This window comes from Phalacrocorax carbo, chromosome 7, assembly GCF_963921805.1.
Source record: "Phalacrocorax carbo chromosome 7, bPhaCar2.1, whole genome shotgun sequence".
Classification (NCBI taxonomy): domain Eukaryota; kingdom Metazoa; phylum Chordata; class Aves; order Suliformes; family Phalacrocoracidae; genus Phalacrocorax; species Phalacrocorax carbo.
Window position 1 is genome coordinate 46,445,954 of NC_087519.1, and position 23,103 is coordinate 46,469,056.

Genomic DNA, 23,103 nt, shown 5'->3' on the forward strand with positions numbered 1-23,103 from the left:
ACCTCAAAATGCACTGGCCCAAGGTGTGCCCTGGAAGAGACAGGGCTCAGACAACCAGAAACTCCCAGCAAGAAGAGCACACAGCTGTTTTGTGCTGTGGAGTAAATGCCCTTTACCTGCCAGGAGGAGGTGTCTGAACGCTGCCCGAGGGTCAGCACAAACTTCAGCCCAGGGGTACAGGCACACAGCCCCTGGCAGGCAGGCTTGGGGGTGCTCGGGACCCTGGGGCACCTCCAGATTCACATCCTAGGAACCTTGCTTGGTGGCACTCACTGTCCCCAGCTCGCAGGAGGTCCCCGAAGCCCAGCAGGAACACCGGCCCACCCACGGGCCTTGGCAGAGTCCCTCCACGAGCCCTGAGAGAAGCTTGCAGCTGCACAAGTGTAACCTGGTGTGAGCAGCCAGTGCTCTCAGCACAGCCCCCAAGTGCACTGGAAAGTATCGTTCACAATTCCCCCCCACTATATGATATATATGCAGACACAACTTAAAAAAAAAATAGCTATACTGAAAATAATTTGATGCATTGCTAAAAAGGAAGGCTTCTAGCAAAGGAACTTTGCAGAGGGGCTCATCTGACATTGGTGCTGACGGGTGCTATGTTCACTGCTGTGTTAAGTTGCTGTCTTCTCTTGATTTTGAAGAATTTCAGTTAAAGAGCTTAAACCAGCTGGGATGGCATCATTGTTGGTGACCTGGATTGCTGGTTAGCACACAGGGATGTGGGTTTATGTAACTGGCTGCATGTGGTTGGTGTCCATCTCTCGTCTGTACTTCAACCTGCAGCCACACACCACGGCGTGTCTTCTGCAGTGCATAAACCTCGACTGAAATAAGGCGAAAACATACCCTAATTACGTTGTGATTCGTTGAGAACATCCAGGGGTCACTGCCCAGCTCATGGCCCCCACGTGCAGATGTGCCAATCCTGCTTCCCTTGCGAGGCAGAAATGGGTTATTTGGATTCAAGAGGAGCCGGGTATCGGCCGAGGTCCCTGCAGCTGTGAGGGCGGTGCAGGGAGTGTACGTGGGGCAGCCTTCCTGGGTGCCCACCCGCCGGGCACAGAGCCGCACTGCCTCATCCCAGGGAGATAACTGGGATGGATTCCTTCTATCAGCCTCAAAATTTAAAAGACAATTTTGTAAGAAATTAAGGTTAAGGTTGAGAAATACTCAGAATATTTATTTAAAAGATGAAATTTTATATAGATCAATGAAAATTTCCGGTTTACTTTTTTAGGTAGAAACATGAACTTTGCATCTGGTGATGAAAAAAAGCATTTTCTTTTCTAAAAAGCACTGAAAGGTTTTACTTGGTAAAGCATGAACAGTGCAGGGATGCACGCAGAGGTGATCTCCTCTACCTTTTACCCCATGTTTACCAGCCAGTGTAGCCTCATTGTCAGTGCAGTGCCTATTGTTTAATTAACATATGTGGCTATCACAAGTACAGCTTGCTGCTGAGGTCTGAGCGCAAGAAAGGCATGAAATTAAGACCTGACATCTTAAAGGATTGACAGAGCCTGCCAGAATTTGTATGCAGCATATTGGTATTACCAAAAATACAGCTTAAATTTAACAAAGTGAATAAGATGCTAATTGGTATTTGTGCAGTGAATGTTCTGCTTTGGTAGAATGGCTTGGCAGAGTTATTAGTGTAAATAGCCTATGTCTGCAGCCATAAAGAAGTGAAGTCTCAAGCCAGACTTGGCATAAAGTTTCAAAATTGCTTCACCAGAAGGTGAAATCTAAAAGAAAAAAAAAGAAAGAAGCAAACAGTGCGTTCAGCCTGAGCCGTGCCAGAGTACCGGGTCTGCATCAGTTTGAAATGTTTCATCCAACCTAGGCCAAAGGGCATAATTTTATTTTTGTATTTTGGGCTGCACAAGCATCTTTTTCCTGCTCATAACAGCAAGAGCTGTGCTACTGCCTGGCCCCCAGGAGCAGAGAGCCCCTGCACCCCCACCTCAGCCGGTGCTGCAAGCTCTGCCTGCCCGGAGCACCGGGGAACGGCTTGTTCATCACCCGCTCAGCTGCACAGCCCCAGCTCCCCTTGGTGCCCCCACAGGGACCAAACTGGTCTGAATAAAGTATTTTTTTGAGGTTTCCATTCTGCTCACTGCAGCGATGTGCACCATCCCACCTCTGCGAAGTCCTGGGCAAAGAAACAGACTGTTCAGGGCATTGAGATGTATATTTGAGTAGGAGCCATAGAACATCTCCTGGCCTCTATGCTTGCCTAGAGCATCCTGCTTGCTGTAGGTCTGAGTCTGGCTCTTGTCTTTATTTTGAACCCTGGGATGGATGCAGTGGCTTCTGGGATGGGGGCGAACGGGAATCACAGGAAAAGCAAAGCCAGTGTGGTCGTGAGCATCTGTGTTAAAACAGATTTGCTTGATGAAGCATTTTGAGCAAGTTATTTAATGAGTGATTGTTATCTTCCTTCGGGGGGAAATGCATATGTACGTCTTGGCAAATAGCTGCATCTGTAGCGGTTTGGTGGCACTGAAGCAGCACGGAGAGCCTGGCCAGAGGCTTGTGGCTGAGCCTGAGCTGCCACCGCACCCTAGCACCGTCCTCCACCGAGGCTGTCACGTATCTCTTGTTTTATAAGCTCAGGATTTTCATTATACAAAATCATGTTATTCTAATGTTTTAGTCTAGAAGTGATTATCTATCTTGTTCAGAGAAATGAAATAAATCCTGCATTTAAATACATATTTCTTTGCAGAGGCTGTGACCCCTCCAAAGTTACTCCTCCCTGGCCCTGGCCTGGCACCCAAGGGCATGGGCAGCCATGGCAGCAGGGCTGGTGACCAGGGCCTGGGTGACAGTGGCCTCAACATGTCCCCAGGACCAATTCATGCCATTCGGCAGTGCCGGCAGAGCCAGCTGTTGGCTGCAATGGGAACTCTCCAGACACTTATAGAACAAGATGTAAAAATACCTCTTCTTGAAAAATCTGTGCCCAGCAAGAGGATGCTGTATGTCCATCAGAGAGGGAAATAATCCCTGGTTTGTCAATATTGCTTTGGACTCTGAAATGCAAAGCTGGGTGCTTAGTCTGCATTGGGCTGGCTGAGCTGTCAAGGCCCAGCCCCATGGGTGCCACCACCAACACTCCAGCCACATCCCCCAGTCCCATGGAGACACAGAGGATGTCCTGGATGAGGTCCTGCTGTGGGGCACCTTGGTTTCAGCGACCCCATGGCTTGTACCCTGCATGACACACCCTTTTCTGGGTATTTAACAGTAATACTAACTCACTGATTAGGTGCCTGGAAACCCTCTCAAATCTGTATTGCCTGAGACAGAGCCTTGCAGTGGTTAGTTCAGCCAGTTATTACTTAGCTTTCTGACTTCCACCCCACAGATCAGCCCTGCCCTCCCTCCCTCCAAACCTCACACCAAGGGGTCCATCTACCCCAAACCTGGGCCTGAGGGCAAGTCCCAGGGGGCCACTCACGGCTGGGATTTTGTGGGTCTGCTGTATGATTAACTGTTAAGCATCTTTTGGAAAATATGATAAAATAACTTTCTTTGATATGCTTTCCATCCTCAAAAAAATGTGCTGTATGAGTGTTAATGAGCCATTAGGTAAGTGAACTGCAAAGAGGCCGCCAGAAGCTATTCAGCCTGTCACCCTGGGTTGTGGGTGGCCTTGGCTGGCTGCCGGCCACTCACCCAACCGCTCTTGCACTCCCTCTCCTCAGCAGGATGGGCAAAGGGGAGAAAACCGTGGTGTGTCCCTGTTGCAGGGGAGGAGATCAAAGGTTTGTCATCCTGAGTTCAAAACAGGTCATCATTGCCACACCAGCACCTCCAGCTTCTCTCTTCTTGCCACTGCTCCTGCTCCACCTTCACATGCCCTGAGCAGGACAGAGCCTGGCAGGTCACCGGAGAGGCTGCAGGAGCACCCCAACAAGGCAGGGTCCTGGGCAGCCTGGGCAGTGAGCAGGAGGTGGGTGAGAGGATCTCCAAAGGTGCCCCCACTCTCACCCCAGCCCTCCTGGGAGTCTGATTTAGGAGTGGGATGTGGGGAACCCCGGTGGACCACTTCCCACCAGCCTGTGCAGGGCTGGGGAAGGGACAGTGGGTGACTGCAGCCCCAGCCCTTGCCCCCCTGCCCGCTCTGCACTGCCACCCATGCACACCCCATGGGCACCGGCACCCTCTCCCGTGGGTCTGCACCCGGGGTGTGCCCAAACCGCTGCTCACCACCCACCCTCCCCCAGGGCTGCTCTGCTGGGTGGCAGGGTCCTGGGGTACCTCCAAACCGCCCCCCTCCCTGCCTCACCCTCCCACTGCTCCGGTGAGCAGCTCACCAGCCATGGGGTCCCCGGGCTGCCCCTGCCCCCAGCGCCCAAAGCCAGCGCCCTGGGAGAGGCGGCACACAGCAGTGGGCACTGGTGAGCTACCGGCTCGGAGCTGAGCTGCCTGCTTCAGCTGCAGCCCCGATTGCAGCAGGGGATGGGGATGGTTTGGTTCAAAGACTTTGCGCTGCGGCTTGTTCAGCTGGCGATGCTGGGGGGAGAAGGGATTAACCCTGGCACTGCCGTGAGCGAAGGTCTGCAGGCTGCGGCTCCGGGTGCCAGAAACACGGGATTAACGTGTTAACTCACTGGCACACTGTAGCAGAGCGATTTTTCTCCCCCACCCCCTTTTTTTTTTTTTTTTTCATAATTAGCCCATTTTAACATCGAATTGTTCCCCACTATAAGAGGTCCTCTTCTTGCTTAGCGATGCTGGCAGCTATTTTTATGGGAGGCATCTGCCTGAAGCGCCTGCCTTCCCTCTGAGCACAAAGAAGGCCCGTTCCCATGCTTCCCGCAGGCTCCTGACGGGGCGATCCCGGGAGCCGCTGCAGAGCTGGGGCCGCGCCGCCCCCCGTGCCCGCTGCCAGCCCCAGCGCTCGGGCGGGCTGCCATGGGTGGGATGTAGCGGACTGCTGCATCTGGGCAAAGGAGAACCGATGGCTATTGCTGGTCCTTAGAGGCTGGCTGGCGAGTCGATGGTTCTTCATCCGGCAAGGCTGCCTGTTCAGCAGTTCGTGGTCCCGCGGGGTGCTGGAGCCAGCGCTTGCAGCATGCCTGCATTGATTTAAAACTGGCAACCAGAAACAAGCCTGCATCAAGACAAAGCGGCGGCTGCTGCTGACGGTTCATCATGAAGGAACAGCTTTATGTTTCTGAAAGCACTTGACTGGATGGATGCTTTTGTCTAAGAAGCAGCGAATACTGCAAGGGGAGATCTGAGAGCGAGCTGAAATCTGCTCTTGCGATTGCTTTGTCAAGTTCGGGGCTTCTCTCCTGGCATCGCAGGGACGCAGCCCGGCTCTCCTGGAGACCCCCAGTGCCTCGGCTACTTCTGTGAGTTCAAGGTCGGCAGGTTTCCTCGGCAGCGCTTGGGACCCAGCCCCGTGCTGCTGGGCAGCCTGCAGCCCACGTCAGGGTGGCCGGGGGCTCTGGCGGCGACCTGGACAGTGACTAAAGGTGTACCGAGGGCGCGATGCAAGTGTCCATCGCCTGCACAGAGCACAACTTGAAGAGTCGAAATGGTGAAGACAGGCTCATCAGCAAGCAGAACACCACTACCCCGAACGTAGTGAATGCAGCCCGGGCAAAATTTCGGACAGTGGCTATTATTGCTCGCAGTTTGGGGACATTTACCCCTCAGCACCACATTTCATTAAAAGAATCCACCGCAAAGCAAACGGGCATGAAATATAGGTATGGTCACAGTATCGTTCTTTGTTACGTTGCAGTGTAATAGCTCTTTACTTTGCCTCTAAAAAATTGCCTGCCTGGATGCATCTGATTTTGCAGAGGAGCTCTCTACTAAGGTTATTAATAGATTTTTAAACTTGTGCATAACTGAATAACAGCTGGGTATTAACGTTGTTGCAGGTATATATATTTGTGATTTTTTACAAAAAACACTTGCCTGGGTAGATTGTATACAACACTGTGAACTTACAACGGTGTTGTTTATATGGTTTCTATTAAATGCTCAATATAACTTATATTGGTACTAATGAGCAGAAAAATCAATTAGCAAAGTATGTTTGAGGCTGGACAGGAAAAGTTCATTTGCAGTATGTTGTATGGAGTGAAAAGAAGTGTCTACCGTGGGTACCATTTCGTCATGGTGATCACTTACTGAGTTTTCACCTGGTTCACTTAGTGAAGATGAGATCAAAGCCAATTTTAGGGGAAATGCAGAATAAAAAAATGGTAGGCATTCTTATAAAATGCTTCATGCATCTGACAGATTTTTATTCCTCCTAACCTAGGCAGGAAAAATAATGAACTGCTGTGACTTCACTCTGAAGTGCTCAGTGTGGGCAGCTGATAAGCTTCTTTGTCATTCTCTCAGCTGAAAATGGGAAGGATTTCTGTGACTTTCGTGGTTGGCATTTGCCTGTTCAGGATGTCCCTTTCAGCCCCTAATGGGTGACGTTGTTGGGACTGGGAGACAAGAACCTTCCAAGGCAGAGGTGCTGCCTCCATGAGCAGCCCCGTGCAGAGCAGCCCGGTGGCTGGCACGAGGGGTCTCCATGGGCAGGGCATGGGGAGGGCGGTGAGGGGTGCAGGGCTCCAGGCAACTTTAGCCATGCTTGTTCCCAACCCACCAAACAATGGCCGATGCTCCTGCGTAGCCAGCCATACCTGCTCTGGGGGAGCGACGCGGGGCGAGGATGGTTTTGCAGTTACGCTGATTTTACGGTCGTCAGGACTAATGCAAAGCCAAGCTGGCTGTGGCACCGTTACACGAAATTCAAGTATGAGTGTGGCTCAGCACAGGGTTTGGTTTAGGCAATTCTGTAGTTATGAAAATTTCAATATTAGCTCTTCAGGCACCGCATAGACAGGATGCATGGAAGCAGAGTGTATGGGATGTAATTTGCTGTGAATTGTTTGAAAAGCTGATAAATAACACAGAGGCTTTGCCTGAGCAGAAGCCCGGCCTTTCTGACTGCTTGGTCCCGTTATTTGGCCATGACCAACTTCTAGCAGGAGCATTGCACGCTCCCGCCGCTTGCTCCCTGGCACGGTGTCAGCAGCAGAAGTGGTCCGGGTGGTGCTCCCATGGCAAGCCCGGGGAGAGAGTAGAAATGCTGATTAGAGTCTCCCGGAGCCAGCTCCTAGCCTGATGTGGTGCTGGGGGTTGGCGTGGTGGGGCAGGCTCAGTGCTCTGGGGGTGGGGGTCCCAGGGGGTGGCAGCAGCCCTGGCTCCCAGGTGCTGCGGGCTGGCCCCATCTGCAGGGAAGGTGATGCTTGGGGGATGGTGGCGAGTCCTGCCTGAAGAGAGGCAACTCTCAAAGTCAATATAACTTGTCCTTTAATCAGATGCCCGCGGCCTCCCAGTGGAATTGGGGCCAGTGGAGTGGTGCCAGCCGGGAGCTCCCTGTGAGCCCTCTCCCTTCCTGCAGCCCTGTCCAAGCCGCTGCACCTCCCTGCCTCAGCTTCCCCTGTAAGCACATCTGTGGGAGACGAGTCTTTGATCATGTCATTCAGAGACATGATCTGTTACCAAGTTGTGGCTTCTGCTCATTAGGCTTACGGACACTGTGTACTAATTTTCAGCAGTTATCTCTGCTGATTTCCCGTGGGCTCCCGGCGCTATCAGTGTACTGACACGCTGGGTAATTGCAATTCTTTGCTGCCCACATGATACAAACGCTCCTGCAGCCTCCAAAGTTGGGCCTTTGTAAACCCTTTCTGGCTTATTTCTAGATAAGATTTCAGTACCGAGGGCTGAATTCTCCTGTGGCATCCAGCACAGCCCTGACGGCCCTCCCAGCTTCGGCTGCCTGAGACCTTGGGAATTGCATCAGGAATAGCATCTCGTTTGTGACAAGGCTGATGTTTTATCTTTATGACTAATCCCTGTTTCTGCTCCCAAATCTCTCTATATCTAGAGCTGATTTCTCCCCCAAGAGAAGTGGTGAAGGGGTATTTGGAGGAAGAGCTGAGTAAACCTCCAGGCTCAGCTGTGATGCTGCTGAATTGAGATAACCTTTAGTGAGGAAAGACGCCTACCAATGGTGATGGAGCTGATATTTTGTGTTCACCTCTGAGCCTGGTTCCTCAGTCCAAGGGAAAACCAGCGCTCAGAGAAGCCAAAGGTTTTTCCCAGTGTCTGTAATATTAATCCTGTAAAGTCCTCAGCTCCCTTACATTTGAAGCTGAAGTCCTTCCCAATTAATTTCCTGCTTGAATTACCTCCCTGATGCTAAGCTATACAGTGTGTGCTGCTTAAAATTACACGCTAGCTAAGCTGCCCCGTTTTATTATAAAAATACTGATAGCCCCTCCTGCCTTAGACCCTAAACAATGCTGCCGCCCCCCTGGCAGGGCTGCCCTGCAGCTCCCGCACCGCTCCCAGGATGCTCCCCAACCCCGGCACTGCCTCCCCCGGCTGCCAGGCGCTCCTGATGCCAGTGGCATTATGTAAAAGGGAGAGACAGCGACTATGCCTGTGACAGGGGTGGGGGTGGGAGAGGAGCCAGCTCAGGGGCTTTTCATCAAACGACGTGTTTCTGGACCCATTCCAGCTCAGAGGCCAAATTGGAGTATAAAAGACAAAGTTTAACTGGAATAAATATGTTCACTGGGGAACATCTGCAAATATTAGGACTCAGGTGCGTTCCCGCAGCGTTCGCGTGAGCAAACCTCTGCTCTTCCTTCACTAAATCTCATTTCACTGCTTCCCTGTCAGATTGTGGCATCAGCCAGACGGGACCTCCCCAGACATCACCTCTGCTGTCACTGCCAGGGACAACCCCAGCTGCCTCCTGTGTACAGCAGGCAAACGGGGAGGGAGGTTGTTCCCTTTTATCCTTTTTAATGATCCAGATCAGTCCCGCTGGTGAGCCTGCCCAGATGCTCAGGGAGGGTATCTGGGATCACTTCAAGTCTTTCCTTGAAAATTATGTAGTTGCAGTGCTTGGCTTGGAAAATTGCAATCTGCTGCACCACTGCTGGAAACAAAGGATGTATTTTTACATCCCTCCCATGCTGATGGAGAGCCTGCCTCCCTCCTTCTGCCTGCCCAAGAGATGGCAGGCTGGGTCTTCCACTGCTTTGGCCCATCAGAAGGTCACATCCTGGGTCCTTTCCCTCTTGATTTGCCACTGTTTTTTTTTTCATTTATTGTCAGCCCAATTCAAGCTGTCAGTAAAGTGAATCCAGCGGGGCTATTTGGGATGTGCCATGGCTGGCACAAAGAACAACTTCTCAAACTGAGACTCATACCAGTCTTCCCATGCTGACATTGGCAGCCTTGCCATCATGCAGGCAGCAGGGTGAAGGCTCGCCCCAGAGCATCCCGGCTCCCTGCGAGCCTGGCCTGTGCTAAGGACATGGCAGGGAGCTCAGCTGCACAGGGCTTGGAGCTCAGCTCTGGCTCCATCCACTGCACTGCCAATTCGGGGCCATCAGCAGTTAAGAAACAGTCCTTTGTGAGAGCTCTGCCCGCACACAGGCACGAGGGACCCAATTTTTGAAGCTCAACTATCTATTTGTGTTCATAAATAATTGATGGCAGCAGCTTTGGCCATTAACTCCAGTGCAAGCCTAAAGAAAAAATTCTTAACTGCAAGGGCAAGCTGGTGGAGTTAATAGTCCGTGCTCACCCTGCAGCCAGTGCAGGGCCTGGGGCAAGGTGCAGAGAGGCTGGGCACCATCTCCCGGAGAGGAAACCCATCCCTCCTGCTTGATGTGGGATACTCAGCCCTGTCTCATGAGCCGCTTGCCCATGGCTGCCATGCCTGTGCCACTGCAACACTGGGGCTCCTGCCTGCGCTGCTGAGTTCTCTGAGGATGGGCATTAGTAACAGCTAGCAGAGCTGTAAGGAGGCAGCAGTAATTAAAGCTCATGCGGGGAGGCCAGACTCAGAACCTGTCCCTGCTCGGTCAGGTCTGCATGGAGAGCTGCCCTGCTGCTGCAGGCGCTGTAGGGGAAATGGTGTTTGTCACAGCTGCTGAGCGCTGGACATGCAAGGATTGCATGTCGTGTTTTGCAAGGTCTCGAGCAGCTTCCCAACCAAAGACCTTTCCCAGCCACCTGGGAAGTGCCAAGCTCTCACCAGTGCCGCAGCGCTCAGCCACCGGCTCGGCACCAGCCGCTGCTCTGGAGGGCAAAGCACTGCACGACCCCCAATGTGCACAGAGGGTCTGGAGGAGACCAAGCTGTCCAGACACATGGTGCTGCTGCCCGTCTGCTCCCTTGTCCCGGAGCAATGGGTACATCTTAGAATCGTGGGTGCCTGCGCTTACAGCAAGCCCGGTGCAGGGTGGCCTGGTCAATCCTTCTCTTACTTGGGATTTTTCCTGGCTCACCACCTGGGTGCTGCTGCTTGCCAGGCTGCAGGCTGTGGGACCTTCCAGTGTCCCCGGTGGCACTGAGGCAGTGCCCTGGCCACATTCCGGCGGAGGTCATTGCATCCTGCCGGCTAAAAATTCCTCTGCGGTTTGAAGGCATTTTTCTTCACTGTGTACCTGAAATTGTTGGTTCTTGTCGAAGCGCATTAATAAAGAGCTGCGAATGCATTGCATCGCAGAGGTGGGTGTGCTTCTCCGGTGGCTCCGGTGGGATGCCTCTCTTCCCCCTCCTGAAAAGGCAGCTGCTTGCTTGACTTAGCCAGGGTCAGAGCAGCGCTCCATTGACTCTGCATACCAATTACAGACATCAAACAGGCACAATAAAAATACTATGGCACAAAGAATTCCTCATCCCGCTTTTCTGCCTGAATAAATATCCTCTGGCAAACATGATTCAAGTACATAACAAGTATAAAACTCTCAATCCCATGGTTAACTCAAACCTTACTGGACCCGGCAGGTCCTGGCTCGGAGGCGAGCAGTGCTCTGGAGCACCTTCCTCCCAGGGTCATCCGGGAAGGGAGAAACACAAACCTGCTCCTGGGAAACATCCCGCAGCCATTCCCCCTCCCTGGAGAGGTTCCTGGCACAGCTGCTGAGCACTTGCAGAGGAGGAGGAATCGCTGCCGGAGGGACACGGAGCCCTGCAAAGACCCAGAGCCGTGTCTGAGACGTGTGATTACCATCAGGAAAATGACTTTTGCCTCTGTGATCGCCGGCAGTTTCTTCCACGCCTTTGAACACACTCCAGATGACCCGTGGGCTAGAAGCAAAAATTGCACTACTTTTATTACAGTGCAGATTTCAGATGTAGAAGCGTGGTATTATTAACGCTAGAATTGCATTGTAAAGCACGCTTTGTATGCAGATCCCATGCAACATGCCTGGCTTTATAGCCAGTGTAATGTGGGCTTACAGGAGTCAAAAGCAAACTTTCAACCTGCCAGGTTTGGAAAAACACATGGGTCAGTTTGGACTCCAAGATTAGTTTGGAAACAGAAGAAAAATTTCTTTGCAGTATTTCAGGACTTAAGTCTTCTTTCTTCTTGTGTCATACTATAAGCACTAACCATAATCACTACCTCATATATTTAGGAATCCATGGTTTATTTAAGTCTTGCTGCAATTACGAGCAGTTTTAAGCACTCACATGCAAATGGCACAATTATTTTGATATAAAATTGCACATTATTTCAGTAGCTCTCCACATCAGATTGATTTTTATGGCTCATCATCTAATCTTCATTTTATTGCTGTAAATTAAGACCAATCCAGTGAACAGAATGGATTTACACTGAATTCACAATGTGTTTTCCCCCTAGGACTGTAGCCTATAATGGCTACAAAGAAGGCAGGAATAACTCAAAGAAGGAGAAAAAGGAACCAGTTGAGAAAGCAAAATCTGTGCCGATTTGTGCTGCTTTCAAATTCCTAATGGATCTCCAGGAGTTTGTAGCTGCTAAGTAAGGCTGTGGGTTCGGTGTGGTATGGATTTTTCTTATCTCATTACATTGATGCAAAAGCCATGTTTAACATCGCAATGCTAAAACCACTGTAGGAAAAGTGAGCTTTAGATCTGAACACACATTTACTTACCATGTAAACTCTGAAGATACAGCATGGAGTTAGTCAAAGGTATACTCACTCCCTGACTTCGGCAAATGAAGACTTTGCAGACGTCTCGCTGAATGTAAGCACTGAGAACGTACCTCCTCCTCCAGGTTTCAGATAGAGCAAAGTAATCTTTTTTTTTTTTTTAAATCATAGTGGCCAGGTGGTGCCTGCCTGGTTGAGCATGGCTGCTTCCCAGCTCTCCGCTGGTGGCTTTGCTGCTGGAGGAGCAATGCCCAGCGCTGGGTGTGCTGCTTGCCAGGCCGCAGGCTGTGGGACCTGCGCCTGCAGGCTCTGCCCTGCTCTCTGCTCACCTGGGTGCACAGAAAGGATATCTTCTGCTCAGAGTTTCTCATTATCCCCTCTCTCTGCTGGAGACCCACCCAGAACGAGAACCTCCTCCATCAGCTTTAGCCAATTGAGAAATGGATTTTTAGTGTTATTTCCAAGTGTTCCAATATTCTTCATAAAAATATTTCTAACTGATCAGGCATTCTGAAAACATCTGTCCACCAGCTTAATTATATCTCCTCCAGCGAGGGCTAGCGCAGGGAGAAATATGCAGCCAGTCGGAGCGGCGCTGGCTCGTGCATTAGCACAGAGCAGGGACAGTTACCCAGAGCACAGGTGTCAGCATTTGACATCGTCTCCACCCAGCTACACCGTGACAGTCCCCAGTTCCCTGGGGAGCATGGCGTGCAAGGTGTTTCTCATCCCTCAGCACCGTGTCCTCCACTCCCCATGGAGTAAGGTCTGGGGATGCCGGGTTGCCTGTCCTGGCCTCTGCATGACACTGGGGACAGGAATGCTGTCCTGTGGTGCTGGTGGCACTGGAGGACACTGGGGGGGACACAACAACAAGCCAGGGCTTGGTCCCCATCAATTCCCCACCCCCCCTCACTTTAATCCCAAGGGAGAGCGATGAGCTAAGGAGAACAAGATTGAATTCAAGGACAAATGGTGTTTTAAAGAGCACGCATTTCATGTCGGTTTTGTTAAGCAGAAGCAAAATGATGATATCTTAAGGAAGCTTTTAAATAATGCAATCGTATTCTGGCGATGAGCTGCACAGCCTCTTGAAGCTCGCCAGCGGCCAAGCCGTGCAGGGCACAGGGCAGTGGTGCAGGGGCACAGGAGCAGCCTGGGTGGCTGTCCCCATCACAGCACTGCTGCTCCCTGTGCCGCCCAGGGCTGGCGTCCGCTCTCCCGGGGCAGTGGCAGCTGGTGCTTGTCCCCCTGCCATGAAGCAGCATGTGGCAGCTCCTGGCTCGCAGCGGTGGCTGAAGCAGGTTCCTGACCGACTGGCTGCTAAAACTCACCCTGCTCCACCTGCTCATCCTGAACCATTCCCCACAGCGTGATATTTTCCATTTAAAATCTGCATGACAACATTAATCTAATGCTTAAATGGATGGAAGAAAAGATGTAATGCAGAAACACTACTAATTTAATTACTCGTGAAGTGCATAGTTTAAGATATTTAAAATGTATTATTTTAGCATGGCTCCTTTGGCAAAACCCAATCTGAATTTTGAGCATGCTTATTTTTATTTTAGATTAACGTTATAAAACACCATCTGTAGAACATGTTTGTTAAGAAATTTATTCTCAGTAAGGAAGGAAAGCTCTCTGCATGCGACTTGGCGTGAGCCCAGAGGTTAAAGCTGCGGTGACATTTTCCCTGCTACAAGTCAGTGGACATGTCCCCTTTGCCTGGGGTTCAGCGCGTGCTGAGCAGTGTGGCAGGAGAGGGATGGCTCCGTGGAGATGTTTCTACAGCTCCTGCTCCCGCAAATCTTCCACATGTTTCAGTATTCGGAAAATATCAAACCAACCAAGTTCTGGTGGTGCTTTGTGGTGGGTGGATACTTGATGTAAAGTCAGTAGATAGTTTTGATGGGTCTTGCTAGTGCACAGAAGGATTTGGCTACCATGTCCCTTATCCCACCCCTGTTCTTCGGCGCGGTCCAGGTGATGCTTCCCATCCCTCTGCAGGAGTCAGAGCTGTGTTGGGTGGGCGCCTCTGAAGAGGCTCAAAGGTGTTTGCTCCTGAACAAACACATTTTAGAAGCTGATCCAAAGCTGTTTTCTGTCCGTGCCCTCTGCTGTTGTGCTCACTGTATACTGCTCCGGAGGAGGCAGAGAGGATGAAGGAATACAGCAGCCCCTGTGAGAACGAGGTGGCCCTGGGATGTAGGAGAGATTGCAGCCTTTTGGAGCAGGCTGTGCCCTGTCTGCCGTCTGCTGGGTCACTCCGGGTGGCTGGTGGGACACAGAGCTCTGCTGTCCTGCAGCGATGCCCTCGCTCTTCCCCACAGCAGCCTCCCCTGTGGGAGATGCAGCATTGTCCCGTCAGCAAACCAAAACTTGCTCCTCATGGTATCCGAATGTATTGGAAAAGTTCCTCAAACTATTTTTCTAGCCCAATAAAGCCTCCTGGCAGGTGGATGGAAGTGGGGAGCAGTGCCTGGCATCCAAGATGCCTTTCCCCAGGGTGCCTGGGTGCTTGGTAAGGACTCTGCAGGCACAACGCTAAAGAGTTTTGGGAGCTATTTTGTGACAAAGCACTGCTTGGAGAACAAACAGAAATAATCGATGGGACATAGGGCTTGAGAAGCAGAAGCAGCATATTGAAAAACAAGGTCCCAAAGTTTCTGGAGGCCCTTTGTAAGTGGCACCCAACGAGGTCCTGGTGCCTTGCCTATAGCAGCTCCCAAAGAGCTTGTGTGCGCTTGATACCTAGTTTTTGCTTAAAGTGTGCAACAATTGTATGAGAGTTTATTGCAGGGCCTGCCGGCAGCTTAAATTCAGCTGGATGCAATGCATCTGGAGAACCTCAGATTCAATAAATAAGATGGCCTCCTTGCACAGAAAGGGCACAAGGGAGGTGATAGCTGGGCTGAGGCTGTTAGGATTGCCTGCGCGTACACCCAGGCTGCACGCTGCTTGCGAAGGGGTTGTGCAAGTCATCATAAAAAATGTGCCCTGTATGTTAACAACAAGGCTTCAGAAATATTTTGGGTATGAAATTATAAAACTTTTATGGCATACCTATATGCTCCTGTTGGCATTACATTTGACAGTAAAAAACAAGTACTGCCTAGTCGCAGCTTCAGCTGCACCGGCTGCGAAACTGTACTGCAACCGATTTCAGAAGTACGTAAAATCTGTCAAAAATGTCCTGTCTCTCTGAAGAGGTAAAAGTCCCACACAGCAATTAAAACAAAAATTCAGTTATTTTTCACAGTCATCTCACCTCTATGAAGGTCTGCCTCAGCCTGCTTATTTCATGCAAATGGTTTTTACCTAAATATTTCTGCAAGAATAAATTGCCCTTCCAGAGTGAAAGGCTCTGACCCCGCTGTGGGATGCTCCCAGCTGCAGAGGGGCCAAACCTACTTATAGCTGTGCTGAGCACCCAGCATTTGTCCAGGGCTGCTCAGATTCCTTCCTGTTGGTTGGTCTTGTGATTTTGCCAGAATTAGCCTCTCCTGCCTGTGGAGAAAATATGTGTTTTCCAGTTACAGCTTATTCAATCACTTCAGCTTAGTGACTAATACTTTCCACGGTGGGTCAATGGATGGGGAAGGAAAAAACAGTGATGGGGGTTTAAATTTTTCATTTTGCCTCTTTCAGTCTAGAGTAGTACCGAAATGAGAGAAACTGGCATCTATTATTTATGACCCTATGGGATGTGCTGTCTAGTGACAGTACAGTCAGCACCCTACACACAGGTATGATTTGCTTAATAATTTCCTACATGAATAAAGTGGAGTCAACCTGGGCATCATAACAGGGCTAGGCACATGTTCCAGGTTTGCTGGGTCTTTGCCCAGCCCTCTGAGACCTGTAGCACCGTGGGGTTCGGTACTGCTGAAGGGGGTTTGGGGGAAGCAGTGGATTAACCTGTGCACAGATGTTAGCTCCTTGATCATCTCTTATTTCTGGAAATAACTTGATTCATTCAAATCCTTTAGGAAGCACAAGATATATTTTTTTTACAAGGATAATATAATTCCCTCAGACATTTGAAATTCTGCACTTTAAAAGCATCACTGCAGAATGACAAATATTTTTCTTTTTGTCTCTTTTTTCCTTGGGTCCCAGAGCTGATGAAACATGGTGGGGGCAGGAGAGCCGTGGGCTGTGCACCTTTCCAAGATGCTGTTGCTGGAATCGGGGCCCCCCTGGTGAAGCTATTCCCCTGGGAACGCCAGTGCTAGCTCTGCCCCCCCCTCCAGCGTCCCCACCCTGCTCTCCCGGCCAGGGAAGCTCTGGGAATAAAGATGTCCAGCTGCTGCAGTCACAGCAAACTCTCCACCATTTCTGTCCCATCTGCCAGGCAAGAGGCTGCCCGGGCAGCATGTGTCCCCGGGGGCCAGCTGCAGCCCGGGGCGGCGAGCGGCTCCGCTCCGGTGCCAGCACCCAGCCGCCCGGCAGACTGCCTCTTGGCCAGGCTCACCGGGAGCTTGGGCGGGAGGGAGGGAGTGGGCAGGAGCGTCGCATGCGGGAGCCTCATTCATAGCATGGATCCCGCGTGGGGAGGCTGAGCACGCCGGCACGTCTGCCAGAGCCACGCGCGGCAGCCCCTGCGCTTGGCTGCAGCCCATCTATTTTGCCTTATCTACATTTTAATGCGTCATCTGCAACTTTTCTGAGGATGCAGCCAAAAAAAATTCTGGGGAATTTCAGCTGAAGCGACCACCTACGCACCCGGTGGCCCTACGAGTAAGGGAGATGAGTTGGAAAGTGTGAAGCGAGCCAAGAAACAGGGGACAGATGCCATTTAGGCACCTGCTTCGCCCCTCACACCATCCGCGCCTGGGCTGGCTGCCCCTCCTGCTGCCAAGCCAGGGCTTCCATTGCCCAGGACCTACCTCCTGGCTTTGCTGCTATTGTTTTTCAGCTCATCAACAGCCATCCTGCTTTGCCCCTGCAGCTATTCCACTAGTAACAGGGGTTTTTTTCCTATTTTGTATCATTGACCTAATACTTAACATCACTGCTGCAGCGGTGGGGATAGTCGCCAACTGCCCCAGACCCTGTTTTACTGCGGTGGGGAACACAGGGCAGCCACCCTGTCATGATGCTGCAGAAACCTGGGTGGGAAGGAAGATTCTCAGAGGGCCTGGGACAGAGTCATCCATCCACTTCTACCCTGAAACAGCTTAGAAAAGCAGCGTTCCTCCTGGTGCACCTTCACCATGCTACTGCACACATGTGTGATACGAATCAAATCCTATTTTATTTTTATAACATCTTAGGTAGAAAAGATTATAAAGTGGTTTGCAACGCAGCAAGCATAAGCATAGTTGAACACTGCAAGTGTAAGATTGAACATTAAAGCAAATTTAAGAGTATATGTGCTCAACCAAGGATATATATCTGTGTTTTAAGCTCACTCAGGTATCTGTTGGGCCATCTATGCTGGTACAGCTGCGGCTACAGCTCTGCATGTTCATCTATGCTTCTTATAATATGAAAATAGAGTTAAAAATTTCCTGAGATTTGATGCTTTGCATAAATGTCAGTACTACATCAGAGCCAGAAGTATCTCTGTCTTTGCTGCAGCTTTACGGCTTGAAGCTGTCCTTGACTCTTGCCCTCGCATGGAGCCTTTGCTCAGATGTTGTGCCTTGGTCTGAGCCTTTGAAGGTCCCACGGCTGCAAGCTGCTGGGCTTGGGCATGGTGGGGCACCATGGGCATAGCCGGACACTATAGGTCTGTCTTGGCCAGGGGTGTCTCTGGTGGGTGGTGGCAAAAGCACCTGCGTCTGGCCTGCCCTGGCTGTGGCAGCAGGGCTGAGCTTGCCTCTAGCCTGCCTGGCACTGCAAAAGGTGTTTTTCCCAGAGGAAGCTCCATAACTGCCCCCTGTCTCCCTTTGCCACCGCTGGGATGCACAAGTGCTGCCAGGAGCCTCCATGCTGCTCCGACATGCCCATACAGGGCAGCTCAGGTAGCCTTTCAACTCGTATTAGGGTGAAACAACTTCCATTTAGACATCAGGAACATTTCTGTGGGACAAACAAGAAGGTAGTTTGTATTAGAGTAAGGAAAGATACTCAGTAGGGTTTTGGTTAAAAATCACCTTTCTTGCATTCCAAGGACTAAGATTTTAAACCCTATCCTCTTATAAACCATTTTCTAGGTAGAATGTGTTGCGGACTTGGCAGGCAGTTGAAAGCATCAACAGAAACAGCAAATGTGGCTGGTGAGGCATTGCGCTGATTTTTGCAGCATTACCCAAAATCATAGAATAATACAATTGTTTAGGTTGGAAAAAACCTTTAAGATCATCAAGTCCTAGCACTGCCAAGACCACCACTAAACCATGTGCCTTAGAGCCATGTCTACGCAACCTTTAAATACCCCCAGGGACGGTGACTCCCCCACCTCTCTGGGCAGCCTGTTCCAGTGCCTGACCACTCTTTCAGTGAAGTGATATTTCCTAACATCCAATCTAAACCTCCCCTGATGCAGTTTGAGGCCGTTTCCTCTCATCCTATCACTAGTACCTTTGCAGAAGAGACCAACACCGACCTCACTACAGCCTCCTTTCAGGTAGTTTTAGAGAGCGATAAGGTCTCCCCTCAGCCTCCTCTTCTCCAGGCTAAACCCCCCCAGCCCCCTCAGCCGCCCCCCAGCACACTTGTTCTCCAGACCCTGCCCCAGCCCCGCTGCCCTTCTCTGGACACGCTCCAGCACCTCAATGTCCTTCTTGTCCCAAGGGGCCCAAACCTGAGCCCAGCATTCGAGGTGGGGCCTCGCCAGGGCCGAGCACAGGGGCACCGTCACTGCCCGGCTCCTGCTGGCCACACCAGTGCTGACACAAACTTCCAGGCCACCTGGGCACTGCTGGCTCATGCTCAGCTGGCAAAATGAAAAAAAAGAAAATGAAGTGGGGTACAGTGATTTGCACCTGCCTGTAACCAAAGCTTGCTCAGGATGTGCAGGTGTCCCAGCGGCACACAGACCTCCCTCACATTGTTATTTCTGCACAAGTAAATGGGTTTAGAATACATAAAACAGTGGAAAGCTGCGATTCTGCATCACTGCAATTACTGCTAATACGGGTGGTAATTTAGTGGAAACTGCTGTGCGTGTTGTGAAGTGTTTTGTTCGCAAAATGGGAGACAGAAACCATTATTTTTCTCTCTTCCCACCCACACCACTTAGAGGCAACCTCCTGCCATCGGAGCTTGCTGAGGGGCAGCAACTGCTTGTCTAAAATCTGCAGGTCTTTTTGAGATGATGAGCAAAATGAAATTCAGTCTTAAAAGCAGGAAACCACCCAAGTTTAATTAAAGAAGAGAATTAACACTTCCATGTTGCCTCACCCTCAGTTCACAGCAAGAGTAAGCCACACTGGGGGCTGTTGCAGCCTGATGAATCGTGACAAATAGCATTTACTTGTCTCTGAGATGTTAGGAGGAGCTGAGAACCCTTTGGTGAAGCAGTATGTATCTTCCCCTGGGGAGGCAGGGACCTCCAGAGCCTGAGCAGATGCTGACAGGTCACCTTAGAAACTTGTGAGGAGACCAGGAGACAGTGTGTTTTCTTAGAGCGCTCAGAAATATGGAGTGTCTTTGCTAAGCCTGAGCTGTACCATATCCGCGCTGCTCTCTGGTTTGGCATTGCCAGGCTATGGAGTTGTCTCTGTGTGTGTCTTGGGAGATGTTCAGAGGAGCAAAAGCCCTGCAGATGCAGTCTTGCTGTAGGGGTAGGTGTCTCCAACGTCACAGCTTTGGGAGCATCCAAGACATGTCACCCAAAACTTCCAGCAGTTTGCACCAGGAAGGCTCTGGAAAGGCTCGGTGATGGTGGCGACGAAAGCTTGACCGCGCAGAAGGGGGATGGCCTCTCTCTGCCTGTCCTTTTCCCTCCCTGCCATATCGTGCTGGTTTGTAGAGGGCACCCCATGTCCTGGGGACTCCACAAATGTTCTCCTGGTGTGAGAGATAGCCCCTTCCTCACAGAGCAGGGATGGGGGGTCAAACCCCTACTTGCTGGGTACAAGCGGGGAAATTCGGGGAGCCACAGCTGCCCCTCATTGCCTATTTTAATGCAGGAGATGGGCACAGGGTCTGCAATTGCCACCAGCTCCCTTTGCTCAAGGGGTGCAGGCTAGCTCTCTCTGGCATTTGAAGGGGGAAAGAAGCAGGGTGTGATATGGAGGGTTCATTAATGTGTGAAGCAGCCAAACCAGTGACAGTTTTGTACAGTACGAAGCAAACAGAAGCGCTAAGGCCAAGCATGGCTCCCAAGCCTGGGATTACACTTTGTTGTTCCCCACTCTGCAGGTCACAGGTGAAGGATGTTGGATGTGCTGCAGCAGGAGAGGGCAATTGGAAAGGGTCTCTACTTTAGTCAGTTTTTTGTTGTTACTTGAAACAGCCTCTTTATTTCAGGGAACAAATTACATATTTTATTCATTTTCTGTGCAGAAAGGAACAGTTCTGGAGCACTAATGGGGATGTTTCTAAGCAACGTTGTTTTCCCACAACCAGCTTCAGGAACAGTGACTTTTTTTTTACATTTTTGTAGCAATAAACCAAACTGTCTGCAATTTATGTGCAGGAAAACCTTGTCATGGTTTCCCCAGTTTTGCTTAATAAAATGGGTGGAGGGGCTGCATCACCGTCTTGGGCCTCACCCCCCAGCCATGAGGGTGTGTGCAGGCAGGCAAGGAGGGCTGCGCCATGCTTGGGGTGGCCAACCCCTCCTTTCTGGTGGTGGAGGTGGAAGATGTCCATGAGGACACCTGCAGTCAGGTCTCTGCTCCCGAAGATGCCGATGCTTCTTCCAGGGGCTGGTTTTGTGCCCTTCCTGATTCCCTCTGCTCTGTTCAAATCTCCTCTCTCCCCTCCTGCCTCCTTCCCCCCATCTATTGCTCTCCGCATGTTTTTCACATGCCAGAATACTTAGAAATGCCTGGGGACCGCTGGGTTTTGCCTCCCACACACCTACCTCGTGCCGAGGCCGTTGGCGTGGCCGTGGGCACAGTGGCGTGGGCAGCGGGAGCTGGGGGTACCCCGTACGGGGGTGAGCAATGCCCCCGCAGACCTGGGACCCCCACGCACCCTCCCTCCCTGGAAGCCCCTGGGGGCTTGTAAAATGGGGTCCTGGGGGTCACCTGCTACTGGGGCTGCTTCGGGAGGACTGACCCGTGCAGGATCTGTTTCCTCGGTTTTGTATTTCTGGTAGGGGTTGGCTCCTGTGGGCAAAACCACCAACACAGAGCAATGAAATTGGGACTGGAACAAGTGAAAAACAGCATTATCTGATTTCTGTCGAGCTCTTCTAAGCCTGATGATTCTTCTGTGGGTGTGGAGTCGAAAATGTTTTAGTCATTGTATGTGTTATTGCAGAGATTTTATTTAAAACTTATGTTTTTTCCTTAGAAAAACCTCTCACTCTCTCATTTCTGATAGGTAAGTAGGTAGGTAGATAGATAGACAGACAGATAGATGGGTGGATAGACAGGCAGATAGGATGATTATCCTGATCCCACTGTACAGATGGGAATACGGGAAGTAGATAAGCTTAAAGCAGGGTTTGCTCAGCGCACCTCAGACTGAAAGCAAAGGTGCTCAGCAGCTTTGTCTTCCAAGCACCCAGTTGCCACTTACTGTTTTAAAACCTTAAACTCTTTGTTTTTAGCCTCCACAAAACACGAGGCTATTTTGAAGATATTTCCAGGCTGGCTGGATGCAGGGTGGGGTGGGCTGTCAGCATGCAGAGCTGATGCCGGCTGGGATCCCAGCTGGGATCACCTTTAACTTTGCTAAAGCACAATGCAGCAGGTAAGCTCAGCCTGGTGTCAGACACCAGGTGAAGTTTACCCCGTAAGTGGAGGCAGACGGTTTTGGATTGAACGGGAGCCAAGTCCCTTTCTGCAAACCAACAGGGACACAGTGGGTTTATGGAGGCAGAGGTCAATGCAGGTGCAGACATCTGATGGTATGCAAGCCCTGCCCAGCACCGGGAAGGGAAGATTTGGCCTGATCTGTGTGTGTGCGTTAATGGAAGTGACCAAACCCAAACTCTACCCCCTCCAAACGATGGAAGGCAGCAGCAAAGCAAATCTCCCACCTGGGTAACAAGGATGTATTTTCTTGTAATTGCTTTGTTCCTTAACAATAGGAGGAACCACTTGTAGGTTAATGAGTTGATTAAGCAGCACAGGTGGCTCAGGCGGTAAATGCCTGCCGGGAGGATGGTAGGTGCTGGTTCAGTTGGTTGTGTTCTCATGCAGGGGGGTTTGTGACAGGTATCAGGTTGCTGCTCCTCTTCCAGTTGTGTGTAATGGGAAGTGTCTGGTACCTGTATGATGCTGTCGTGGGGCTGGAGAATTAATGGTGAAGGGTGCCTTAAAGAAGGGAATTACCTTTCCCTACTGCTTGTTGAAGTGCAAGGGGAAATGGGTTTGCTCTGCACCAGGGCTGGGTGCTGGGGTAGGTGTTCTCTCCTGTTGGGGTACCTGGGGAGTCGGGTCTGTATGGTTTGGGGGGATCCCCCTTGCTGGGTGTGGCTCTGGAGGGATGCGGAATGCACTTGCCAGTGGTGAGCAAGGGGTGCTGAGTGCTGCCTGGGCATGTGGGCTGAGCTTGGTGGCTGGTTGTGGTTCCCTGCAGCCTCGTGTTACAGCTGCCTCTAGTGCTGCAGTGTTCACTGCTGTTCATGCACTCTCTTCCCGATTCCCCTACATTAGAATTAATTAAAAGCGAATAATTACAATCACTTTCTGCCCTGTACCACAGGAGACAAATACCACTCCAGCCATATGGCATGGGCTGCTTTGTAGACATGTTTCCTCCCCTGCCTTCTCCCCCTTTTCTTTTAATTAAAGAGACTGTCAGCTCTGAAAATCCCCCAGACCTGACCAGGTGGTGGTGTGCCGTGGTGCTGGTGGCACACCTGACTGTGGCCTGCAGTAATGCTTTGCTGCTGGGGATGGGAGCCCTACCAGTGGTGTAGGAGGACCTGGGGGTGTCTGTGCACGGTTTTGTGGGGGGCCCTCTACCCCAGTGCTTGTGGGAGGCACCTGGCACCCAAGCAAATGTGGGGCTTCAAATGCAAGAGCTGAATTAGGCACTTTATTAAAGC

At 51.1% G+C, this 23,103-nt stretch overlaps 1 protein-coding gene across 3 annotated transcripts in view; it reads left to right on the forward strand.

The window, feature by feature from the left end:
* KCNAB1 (potassium voltage-gated channel subfamily A regulatory beta subunit 1) overlaps window positions 1-23,103 on the forward strand; it is a 75,919-nt gene that overhangs the window by 17,563 nt on the left and 35,253 nt on the right. The window contains exon 1 of one of the 3 annotated variants that reach the window (XM_064457865.1): window positions 4,484-5,729. The exons of the other annotated variants lie outside the window; for them this stretch is intronic. Coding sequence (XP_064313935.1) covers window positions 5,509-5,729 — 221 coding nt within the window. The 5' untranslated portion in view covers window positions 4,484-5,508. Of the gene's footprint in view, window positions 1-4,483; window positions 5,730-23,103 lie in introns of those variants that run through there. 3 annotated transcript variants of the gene reach the window in all.